This window comes from Equus caballus, chromosome 23 (assembly GCF_041296265.1).
Source record: "Equus caballus isolate H_3958 breed thoroughbred chromosome 23, TB-T2T, whole genome shotgun sequence".
Lineage (NCBI taxonomy): Eukaryota > Metazoa > Chordata > Mammalia > Perissodactyla > Equidae > Equus > Equus caballus.
Genome location: NC_091706.1, coordinates 30,705,946 through 30,718,725, shown reverse-complemented (window position 1 = coordinate 30,718,725; position 12,780 = coordinate 30,705,946). Strand labels below are relative to the sequence as shown.

Genomic DNA, 12,780 nt, shown 5'->3' with positions numbered 1-12,780 from the left:
CTCAATAAATCAGGAATAAATAAATGTGAGTCACATACGTTTCTATTTGTATATATATGTAGCTGTAAAAGATGAAACCTTTGAGCCTGTCCCTTTTTAAATTAAAACTTAAAATTGAAATATTTGTGAAGACGTTCTTATCCTCATATTCAAGAGTATATTTTAACTTGGACTCAGAAATGAGTTGATTAATGAGCTTGACAAAGTTTTCAGAACAGGAGAAAATCAACTTAGTTGGTTCCAGATCAGAAGGAGAGAAATTTATATTTTTAAAAAACTAGTCAGAAAATTAAAATAAGATAATAGTCTACATTTTGTTTTTCACAGCCTGTAATATTCACTTATTTCATGCCAAGTAATGCTTATAAATGCCAAGGCCTTTAAAAAGAGCTTTTGCTGTTTCTTTTTTAAGGTTAATTTTGTGCCCAAATTCAGAGTATCTTTTTTACCTCTAATTCAAAATTAAAATATTGGATATCTGCTATTGTCACATGATTACAACTTAATCCTAATGAAATTCAGGTAATGGCGTAACAGTGTTTAGAAGGAGGATGATTTATTGGGCAGTCATGTAAAAATTTAAAACAATATAATTTAAAATTGACTTATTGCAATAGTCATCACAAAAAAGTTTTACAATGAGAAAAAATCTATGGAACAGTTTTCTTTAAGCACCTCAAATCTTTCTCATGCCCCATGGTGCCAGGATATTGGACTCACGTGAGTACAAAGTAATAAGTAGGCTGGTAACAAAAAACATAATTCAGTAAGCAACCAGATTAGTTTGTTCTTTCTCTGCTGATGTCTGTGATTCCTCTGAATTAGAGAAATATACCCCAGGACCACATGATATGATAACTAATTGCACAAAAAATGACATCAACAAATATCCTCTCTAGTAAAGTAATTTACACAGTCAGCGTATCCAACCAGTTAATAAAATATTCACTATGTAGAGGCAAACACATTTAAGTCAAAGCAAATTACTTTTGCTCTTTCACAAGAGCCTATTTTTGGACAAGTTTTTAGCCTCATGTTTTGGCAAAAGGTAAAATGTTCATTAGGCCTTTGCAATAACATGCCTAAACCAAGAACATTCCAATTTAATTTTGAAACAAAATTTATCATATAATTATAACTATTATAAAGTTACATTCTGTTTCCAATATTTATAACACAACCACTAACCAAGAAAAATGCTTTGCTACATTAAGTATAAAATACTGTAACTTCTCAGTGTTATTTTTAAGTGTCTTAAATGCTTACTATGAAGGCATGAAACAACATAGGTAATACATGTTGAATAACGGTTTTAACCCCTCGGATAAGCATTAATAAAATTGCGTTTATTATGGAGACAACAAGTCTGGGACTTGAAATATCTATGGCTACACAGATATGTTTTAAAGGTAAACAGAGCAAGCCAAAATTCTAAGTGGTTTGCAGTGCATAATAATTTTGTGACACTCTGATCACAATATTTCCTTTCATGAGAATCTGCCCCGCAATGCCATTAGTTAACCACATGGTTATTATATTTAGGTTGATTCACTATAAATGCCGTTATAACACCTGTGGTTTCCCTCATTAAGAAGTGAATGGATGGGGTCAGGGGTTGAAAGGGCAGCATATGCGCTATGAAAGAAGTAGTTAACATAGTCTATTATATTGGTGCACTGGTAAATCTCATTTCTATTCATCAGATGATTAGTTCAATCAATATTTATTCCTCTATGCTCCCTTTGTCTCCTGCTACAAAGGAGACATCCTTCAAATTCATGGCATAAGCCTTGTTATCTATGAATTTGTTGCTTAATTTGAGAGGGAATATTTTATTTATTTGGCAGTCTTGAATTCTTTGATTCCCTTTCCCTCTAATTATCATTAGGTAGTATAACGGAGTTTTGTGTGGATCATTTATAAATAGATGCTATTAACAGTTTCTTTTTTATGCGACTCAAGTACCACATGTATTCGTTTCTTCTTTTTGAATGCTCTGGAAAGTTGCTTCTGTTTCTCTAAATATGCTTGAATTTGGAAGTCTGGATTGTGAAAGCAAAGATAAGAATGATTTTCTCTCTCAAATATTCATTCTTCTTGTCTGAGTGGGTGGTTATAGGCACATACATATACATATTGTGTATCAGTGTATATCAACAGACGCCTCCAAAGACTGCTATTATCTGCTAGGGATTCTGTAAAGTCAGAGATTCTACTCAAAGCAAGATAAATATTTGCAAGAAGATGTAATTGGAAGATGATTACAAAATTACAGGAATAATACTTTATGTGTAGAATGCTCATTTTATCAAAGGTCATCATTCATTACATTACAAAAGACTTATTTCATTTGTCTACTTAATTTCTATCCTTTAGATAAGAATGGATGGAATAGTAAAATTACATCTAGAATTTAAAAACCTATATTAATTATTAAGTACAATGTCCATTCCTAATATTTACTTTTCTGTATATTTTAACATCATCATAAAACATTTGCTTAATGTCAATTACATTAAATTCATGACAACAAAATTTAAAGCCTTTATTTTTTTTGTCTTTATGAGATAAATACAGAAATGATTTAGTCTTAAGAAATTCTATTCATAATACCAGAATCAGTATAAAAAATACATATTTTAAATCACTTCACTCAGTAATAACTTTTGCACTAATAACATATACGCTTATAACCTTTGATTTGTTTCAATCTGGCCAGAATTTGATGGTCTTAACTTTGGCATTAATTCTCCTATTTCCTCCCATAATTATCTGTAAGGCTTAGATTTCACAGATGTACAGTGGCATTGATGTTATTGCTCACAACTTTAAACCTCACTTCATTTACAAATTTGCAGAACACCAGTAGACCCCATATAGAATTTTTAAACAATAATTTACTATAATAATAATAATAATAATAATCCTGTAATAATTGAATGCTGTAATATGTCTTGAAGTTAGAAGTGTATTATTCATTGCAGTGAAAAAAATCTAGTTAATGTGTTGTGATTCACACTGTTACGTCTTAGAATTACTATAGCGAAGAATATGAAAACTATAGAGGCCACATGACATTACTAAAAAGTGGACACAAGTTTATAAGATGCAAAATAATAGCTAAAAAAAGTTTTATTTGTCTTTTTATCTAGAAAAACTTTCTGTATTGAGCCATTTAAAAATCCTGGTGACAATTCTGTATATGTTACTTTCTGAAAAAAAGTCACTTCATATTTTCTTGGTGCTGTAAAACCATCATTGCTGTAAAACTAGGTCTCATGACTCTGAAAAGCTTAAATTTAAAATGCAATGTATGCAAATACACACCTGAATAATTGCTTTTAAGGCTGTTAATAGTTTAATATTTGACAAATTGTTACCAAGATAAGTAAATGTTAATATTCCTATTTGATTGAGTATAAAATAAATCTATCATTTATGTTAAAGTAAAACCTCACAAAAACCACTTTCATAATGATGCAAGAAACCATCCTTTATAATGAGCAAAACTTATACTGTTGTTGATGGAAAATCCAGGACTTCTAAATTTTCAATGAGTGCTAAAAAAGAGTTTTAACCTTTATCCCTCACATTTATTAGGTCTGCTGCTCAAAATTTCTTTCTTTATATTTCCATCCTGGTGTCCCAATTCCCGATATCTGAAAATACAGAAAAGTAAAAAGGCTTGGCGGCACTAATGTGTCTCCCAGAAGCCCAGGATGTCAAATATTTCTTACAAATCCACCCAGCATGTTGGGGGAGGAGAGAGGAGAGAGTCCCAAGATGTATCTACCTAAGAAAATATTTTATTTTTCTGGCTATATATTTTTTCCAGTAATACTTGAAATACAGCTTTAGGATTTTTCTTTAAACTGCTTGAATGTTTACTTTTCTTGGAATAAAGACAGCTTACTGATGATTACTTAGTGAACAATTATTAATGGACAACTGACAGAGATGTCCTTTCTGCGATGTCTTTTAGTTGTGGGAGGTGAATGTTGGTTATAATATTTAATTGGAATTCGTGGAAGAAACTAAGATGGAGAACTTGTTTAGGAAATCTAAAGGCCTGACCAGCTGGACATTCAGAGCTCCAGACTTCCGAGGGGCTGCCATACCTGTGAAAGTAAGCTGCTTCTTTTCTAAAGTTAGCAGTTAATAAAAATTAACTACCTGAAAAGAATAGATGAAAACTGGGCTTTGGAAAAGCCAAGCCCCATCCTTGTTTACAGCAAGCATAAAACCAGATTCCTAATCCGCCCGAGCCACAATCACCTATTGATTGCGAGGACATCTGTGCCCCTGATTTTGGAAGCAGGGTTCTCTGCAGAGGCAGGGCTGAAAAATCGGACCATTTCGGTGTCCCCGAGTAATAAACAGCTGACAGGCCTCTGAGGAAGGAGTCTTGAAACCCACACCTCGACTCACTCGTTTTTTCTCACCTATGAACAGACCCAATTAAAAGTCCTCCCTTCCGCCTTCAGAAGTTATTGTTTCCAGTAATGCAATCTACGAAGAAGCCTCTCGAGAACTCATGTGGTACCCTCTAGCAGACAAAGGGTGAAATGCTTTGTGCGCAACCAAATACAGCCTCCCCCGCCCCAGCCCAGCCCAGAGTAAGTCACCTCGCTCGACACCGAGACCGACTCAGTTCAGCTGTGGGGCAGGACAATGACCTCAAAGATCAGAGACTCTTAACCCCTTTCTTACCCCAGCGCTTCCCTCGGCATAACGTCTCTGAACTCTCCTAGACCTGGAGGGGGCGTGGTGGAGGTGGGAGGTGGGTTTGCTGGGTTGGCCCCCAGGGCGACCACCCAATCCTGGACCAAGTTTGCGTCGCGCAAAGCTCCCTGACTCAGGCTAGTCGCCAACTGCAAACCGTGGAGCCCAAGCCAAGGCACTGGCTGGGACCGCCTGGGGATGGGGTGTGTGTGTGTTGTGTGGTGTATGGGGTAAATGGAGTCGGCACACTGTAAAGCCGAGTTCAAAAACCGCCCCCTCCCCCCAATATAGGCTGCTTTGTAGCGCAGGCACAAGAGAAAGCTGATTCGTTTCCGCTCTCACTACACAAGTTCACACTCAAGTTCAACCCCCGACTCTCACAAGACGTCTGAGTAACTTGGATATTTTCTCAACCCGTCCTTAAAGAACAACCCTGATGTCGCGGGCGGGCATGGTCTGTGGGACATGCCCGGGGAACGCAGAGGAAGGATAATAGAGGGTTAAAAACGAGAGCCCAGGAGGACGAGAGAAGGACTCTGCCACTTTTGACGCTTGCTTTTCTCCAGCGCTTCCCCCCTGGCCGCCTTAAGTTAGCACTTCCAAGTTCTCCTGGGCAGCCTGGCGAGGGCGGCGCCCTCTGGAACAGGGGTGTGGGTTTAGACTGGGTTCTCAAGGTGAGCATGAGGCGAGCGCTTGGCTTTCAATCCTTCAAGCTGCTGGGGTCCCTGAAGCAAGCGCTGTGGCGAATCCGGACGGTCACCGGCAAAGGGCTCCTTCAGGAGCAGCGCGATCAAGCTACAATCCACTCCTGCCCTGTACTCCTCTGTTTTCTACAATGGAAGAGGAGAGTGAGCGGCTCTTACTCCCCAGGTCTTAGTGCCGGGATGGGCCCTTCAGAACATAAGAACTCAGCCATCGGATGAATGTTGGAAGGGGAGATGCAGGGGAAAGACGAACTGGCAGCCCCAGATGGAGCAGGGGAAACCGAAAGGAGAGCGGATGGTGGTGAGATGGGACAGAAAAAGAAAAACTAAGACCAGGACGTCTCGCAGTTAAAGGCTGTGCATTCAATTTCCCAAATGCAGTTTCCTGAAAGGATCTGGACAGTGGAGCATGTGACCAAACCCCTAATCGGCACACTAAACTTACTGGAGCCCCCACTTCCAATGCGCGGGTCAATCAACACCATCCCACCAGGACGTCCCTGTTCCTTACTTTCAGTCACTTCCTTCCCACCCACCTCCCTACAGCCTCTCGGTCCCTCCTCCTTCCCTCTCCTTCCACACCCCAGCCCTCAGCCGGCTGACCTAGTCTCTGCTCTAGCGTCCAGGCTCCGGGCTCACTGCGCGCGGGCAGAGGGAGCCTGCTCGTTTCCCCCTCAGGGCGCTCCTAGAGAGGTTTTGGGGCAGTGAATGGAAGGTGAACACAGCCGGGGGAAGGTGTTGAGTGTTTGCAGTCCGACTCTTCTAAGTTCTTTCTGCCTGGTCCACCTGTCGCGGGGTAAGGGATGTGGGAAGGTCCAGAGCTCGCCGTTTCCAACTTTCTGTTGCCAGGACCCGGAGGGACGCGCGAAGGGGAGAGGAGAGGCCTCCCAAGAACGCAGGGTGGCCAGGAAGAAAAACTGGAGGGTTAGAGGTGGGTGCCCAGAAGCTTGCACGTATTGCCAAGGCACGCGGGAACCAGGCTAGCTCTCCAAGAAAAGAGTGAAGTTGTGGCTAAGCAGAAAGTGGGGGAGAGCGCGTCCGGGCATAGCGCGCAGGAAACCTGGAGGTCCCGGCACCGCAGGGGAGGAGACAGACAAAGTGACTCCCTAAAGCCGATCAGGCCAGCGGCTCGGGAGGCCCAAAGTGCAGCCAGAGCAGACATCTCTCCCCCGTCCCTCGCGAGCCATTCCCACAGCTGCCACTTCGCCCGGGGTCCTGCCGCCGCTGTCGCTGCCGGAGGTCCTGGCCCGAGGGCTCACCCAGCACCGCCTCCTGTAGCGGCCCTTTGAGAAAAGAGCCTTCCCCGCCGCGGGTAGTGCGGGCAGTCCTATCCTTTGGAACTTTCTCTGCACAACTTTTTCGGGGTGGCGCTTGTCCCTGGGCCGCGCGAGCTCGGGCACGCGGACCTGGCCAGTTCGCTGAGCCGGTACGAGGGACGCGCGCAGGGCACGATACCCGAATCCGCGTCCAGCCCCGCGACACCGCCCCTCTGCCTACTACTCCCACGAGGAGACGTGTCGGCTGGCTCGGACGCTCCGGGCCTCGTAACCTGGAGAGTGTGTGTGCCTGCCCCGCCGCCTGCCTGTGCGCCCCACGCCCCAACGCCGGCCGGAGACCACGGCGCGCCGGGCGCCTCCAGCAGCTTCTGCCGAGAGGCATCCCTCTCCCGGCTCCCCTCCATCCGGCGGCCGCTCCCGCACCCGATAGTGACACTAAAATGGTTCAGCGCAACTCAAGAACCGGGAGGAAGCAACTAACGTCGCTGCCCTCTCTAAAAAGCGCCCTCCCGCGTTCCTCCAGAACTCCCAAGAGGCATCAAGACCTTCCCACAACTTTCTACGCCCAGGCCATTTGCAGCCCACCTGCGAACGCGAACTCAGGAACTGCGCCCCGCCGACCTCTCTCCCCTTCGGCTGGGTGCGCTCCCCTCCCCCATCTCCCCATCTGGCTGGAGTTGGCCGGACCCGGGCAGACGCGGTGCCCGCAGGCTCGCTTACCTCGCATGGTGTGGCCGCTCTCCCGCTCCGCGTAGTCATGAAGCTGCTCCCAGCCGGAACCCCGGAGAGCCCAAAAAATCCCGCTCAGCACGAGTGAAGAATGTGGTCAGCGAAGAGCTGCTCCGCCGAGAAAACCATCCCTTTAGGCGGACGCTGTGGCCGGAGGGTGACGTTTGCCGCCGCTGCCGCCGCCGCCGCTATGTTTACAGTTTTGATGATGGTGGTGGTGACTGTTTTGATGGTTGTTTGGTTGTTTGTTTGTTTTCAGGAAGGATGCAAAAAAAAATGTGCTGGCTGGCTGGTGCCTGGGTTTTGTTTTGCTTTTGTTTTTCTTTTTTCTTTCTCTCCAATGTGCTTGCTTTTTAAAAATGCCACCGCCTCGGGCTCAGAAGATCTCTTTTGTGATCACTTGGACTGAGGAGGAGGAAGGGCAGCAGCAGGAGGAGGAGTTGGTGGTGGTTTTGTTAGTTACAAAGAAGAGGGAGAAGGAGCAAGGAAAAAAAAAGGAAACAGAAAGAAAAGGAAGAAAGGCGGTGTGGATGGCAGAGCATGTGCGTTTTCACATGACATCTGTGCCTGTTAGCGGATCCACAATGTGAATTTTCACTGTTCAGTTACAGGGAGGAAGGGAGCTAGAGAGAAAGAGAGAGGAGAGAGATGGAGAGAGAGAGCCTAGAAGGGGCTTATACGCGAGGGCGGGTTTGGCCGGGACTTCCAGGCCCCGCCTCCTGTCAGCGCCGCCGCCAATCAGCGCCCGGCAGCGCGTGGAGGGGCTGGGACCACGGGGGAGGGGACCCGATTGGAGGCCAGGGGTGGGGGTTAGGGACACTGGAGCCGAAGGCGCCCTGGGCTGGGAACAGGCATTAGAGACTGTCCGAACTGGGCAGAGCAGAGGGACCAACAGAGAGTCGGGCAGATCTGCAGGTGACATTCACTTCCGACTGCAGGAGGAGGGAGAGGGCACTGACCAGTCATTCGGCAGCGAGAGACGCGGGGCTCCCGGGTCCCAGGTTCCGTTCGTCTCTCGCAAAGCTTGCGGGCCCGGGATAGATAGTTTTGAATTAATGGCAGCGCTCTGCAGAGTCCTTTTTCGGTAAACTCCGCATGTGTGGCGGGAATTTCCCTGGGCAAGACGCTTCGGTTTTAGTGGCAGAATAATTCAAATCAACTTCCATCACTGAGCACAACTAAAATGCAGTCCCGTGCAAGTAGCTGTCCGCTCCCTTTAAAAGTATCTTTCAGATTCTTCCTACTCCCAAACCTAAAAACAAGCCCCCCCCCCCCAAACGCTCAGATCTCTTCTGATTTTTAAAATTAATTTTAAATTTTTAATGCTTTCTTTCGTCAAGGAAACTGACCTTTATTAGCATTTGGAGAATCTCCTGGCGTTGGGCTACAAGACTCAAGGAAAACAGCCTCAATTAGCAGTGTGGCCACCTTAGTGATGCCAAGTCAAAGGGCTGAGGCCGGAAGGTGTGATTGCGTGGTGCTGTGTATTAAAGGTGCATGGCTTCAGGATGGGAGAGCTGTTAATTCTAGCGGCAACGAGAAGGTATTCACCTATTTAGAGGACATCGGCACTTAAATGTAGGTAAAGTTATTCACACTCTTTAGGTGAAAATTGTCATCTATGACCTTTTGTTTGTATTTTGATAAAAATCTAATGCATATATCAGAACTGTTCCTTTGCAAGTTTTCCCCTCTCAGTGCACAAAATACATATAGGTGATCACATCTCCTCCGTCCCTGCGGTAGGCAACTTCGTAAATACTTTGGCTAATTAACTGGTCACCCTAAAAGAGGTAAAAAATTTGCCTCATCTACTCAGTCTTAAGGCATTGAGGCATCTACTCATTAGTGTACCTGTTGGCAGAGCAGGCCTCACCACCATTTAGGCACCCGAATAATTTGATTCTTACTGGTATTTATTCATATTATGTCATGCAACACAAAATGCAATGTAGAATTGGCGATTATTTAGTTAATTAGATCACTCTACACTGCCAAGTAGCTTTTTTCCCCCCTGATTAAATAAAAAATGGATTACTTGCTGAATCTTCACTAGTGTTAAATTGACTTAGCCCTGCTGTATGCCCTTCCATTTGCAAGCCAATGTGTAATTTAGGAAATTTTTAGCACTAGGAGTGAAAGTTGATTGAGTCTTTAATTAAATGAAATGAACAAAAGGAAGTTACTGTTCAGAATAGTTATTCCCTTATAAATACCTTTCCCCTAGATTTGTAATTGACACAGTAGTTAATCTTTTAAGATAATATTTAAGGCTCCCTGGTTTTATCATTTTTAATCAAGTAAAATATATTCATCATAACTACATTAAACTGCACTAAGTTATGCCTAATTTAGTTGCTTCATTAAAAATTACTGAATATAAAACAGTCAAGTAACAAATTGTGACTACATCATTTTAATTTTATGTGCTTCAAGCAGAGACACAGGAATATTGAGAATTCCAAAGCCTTTGTAAATACCATAATTATTATTGTTGTCATTATTTTAGATTTCTATTTCTCATTAAACAGGAATTTCAAAATTCAAGAATTTTAACTCTTTCATCTAGTCTTAAATTTCTAAACTGTATTGCATTCTGAAATTTCTTTTTACTGCTGTAACATCTGTAATTCTTAAAAAAGATAGTCAACACATATATGAAAAGTACTTTTTCTTCCTCCTACACATTTTTATGCATCCTTTGCTTTGTGGGTTCAACAAGGTATACCTTTGCTTAGAATTATTTCACATAGTTCTTAATCTTTTCTTAATACTTTTGAAAAAATTGTCAATTAGAACTCCTTAATTATATCATTTTTTCAAACCTGTATATATAATATATTTTATATATATATGTTGGTGCAAAAGTATTTATTTTCTCTTTTAGAGTGGAATAAATGTTGATCATTTGTTATAATGTGGTGATCTGGGACATTTTGGATCTTCTTAAAAATTTAAAAACTGAGTTCTTGAGTGCTTCTAACAACTTTCACATTATTTCAACTGAATGGAACTTATTTATGTAAAATAAGTATTCAGGATTTAAATTAAAGAAATCAGCATTTTCCAAGAAGTCACGAAATACTTATATTTAATCTGATGTTTTTGTGACCTCTCTGCCAGCACATATCCATATTTCAAGCGGCATACTAATAATATATTAATATATGGTCCTTGTCCACATGAAGTACAATGTCAGTAATTTTATTTGAATGATTATGGAACTGTCTGGTTTCCTATAAGCTTGAAACTCTGCTTTTGACTCTGGGCCTGAAGGAAGTGCTAACTTGACGGCTAAATTTTGATAAATTTAATGATAGTTAGTAAGTCACAGAGCACTTTACTCCATCTCAAGAGGTGATATAATTTCACCTAGGCTTGCTGGCTTTCACCACATGTCACCACTCTCAGGTTTAGTGTAAGGCCATGGAGTACTAAGGACAAGAAATATCCTGACAGATGTAAAGGTTTAATATGAGCCAAGAAGTTAGGATGACAATGGCATTTAGGATTATTTCAATCCTAAAATGCTTGAACCAAAATAGGCAGAAATGGTTGACTATATTCTGAGCTGGTCAGTGTATATGGAGAGATTGTTTTAAATAATTATGAATCTTGGAGGGACATTGGCAATATTGATAACAATATTACATTTAGAATGACTAAAAGATTGGGTGTGTTTAGCCCAGTTTAGGGGGGCTGTGTGGCTTTGAAAGTTGAGAAAGAGATATAAAGCTGCCCTTAAATATTGGGAAAGCCAGGAAAATATGAGACCTTTTAACGTTTGAACTTATTAAAAATGGAAAAGATGAAGTACTCAGCTCCCTGTTGCTGGAGGCATCCAAGAAAAGGTTGAATGAAAGACACTGGTAAAGATGCTCAAGCATATAGATATCTCAACTAGGCTGGAAATTGTCACTTCTGTATCTCTAAGCGTATCTTATGTAACTCGAAGTGTATTCACATGTAGGCAGCTACCACTACCCCAGTAGCTATAGCAGATCTATGCTTCCTACCTGGGAATGAAACCTTCACGAGAGCAGGAGCCAGAATTTCCCTAGACTTTGAAAGACCTCTTGGTACTTTATAGGTGTTTGAAAGTTAGTGGTTGAATGAATACTTTCTACCCTTTGTTTGCTGGATGTGAAGCAGAGATGCAACAAAGACTCAAATAAGATCTCTTCCTTCTTATTTTGTAATGAATGGGGGTGGGGGAGAGATTTTTTGAATTTTAAACTCTCCTAAGTTGGGGAAGAAAAAAATGATGTTTGAGTTTGATTACAAAATTATGAAAGAAAGCAAACTGTAGTACCTTTCTTAGTTATTACTACTCTCAATTTTATTCCCAGATGAAGAGTCTTTATAATCTTTTAGTAGTTTAAATTCTGCTTCATTTTTAAGTATGGATGCAAATTCAACAAGTTTTCAGAATGAAAAAAAGAGCAAATACTAAAAATGTGTAGTTTGTGCTTTGTGTAATAAACTGGAAAGTGTGTTATGGGCCAAAACTTAAAGTGAAGCCTCATATGTAAGATAAGAGGTGAGTGAGGTAAGCTTTAGGAAAAGGACAAAATATACATGTCAGGAATAAAAGAGCTAACATTTATTGCATGAATCACATGAACTATCAACCTAATTTCTATTTCTTAAAAGAGTTACAGGGTCTGTATTATATCTATTATATCTCATCCCCTCCCTGCCCCCACCTTGTGTGTGTGTTTTTTTTTTTTAAAGATAAAGGAACAGAGGCTTAGAAAGGTTAACTAACTTGTGTAAGATCTCAAACCTAAGAATGCTGGATCCACGATTCAAACCCACGATTCAAATCCATGAGTGCAGGAACTTTTTTGATTTTGTTTTTTTCAGTGCTGAATCCCCAGAATCCAGAATCTTGCCTGGCGAATAGTAGATGCTTAAAATCTAGTTATGAATGAATAAGTGGACATTTGAACTCTTGTCTACTGTATAGTACCACATGCCCACACACTCTATAACTGAAGCTAAACGCCATTTAAGAAAAAGCAGTGAACTTGGACTTTGAAAATAAAAAGATACTGTGAAAAATGTAGTTAATAATTATCGAATGCCTGATTGAGGTCCATCATGGAGTCTAGGAAATATTTTTGTAATAAATATTTCAGTAATAGATAATGTGGGCCTGAATTAAATTGCAACCAGTAAAAATAAAAAGGAATGGAAAGGTTGGATGCAACATATATTTTGCAGGCAGAAGCTACAAAGTCTGGTGCATGATTACATGGTGGTGCTGGTGGGCAGTGTTAGGTTAAGGTGAGAAAGAAGTCAAACCAAAGCTTCATGAGTAGGAGGTGGGTAGAACGAATATACCA

At 41.7% G+C, this 12,780-nt stretch overlaps 1 protein-coding gene across 1 annotated transcript in view; it reads right to left on the bottom strand.

Moving 5' to 3' along the window:
• Window positions 1-8,126, bottom strand: part of RORB (RAR related orphan receptor B) — a 184,066-nt gene extending 175,940 nt beyond the window's left edge. Inside the window, exon 1 of the mRNA XM_014735412.3 lies at window positions 7,424-8,126. Within this exon, the coding sequence (XP_014590898.1) occupies window positions 7,424-7,430 (7 nt within the window). The 5' untranslated portion in view covers window positions 7,431-8,126. The remainder of the gene's footprint in view (window positions 1-7,423) is intronic.
• Window positions 8,127-12,780: the final 4,654 nt, after the last annotated feature.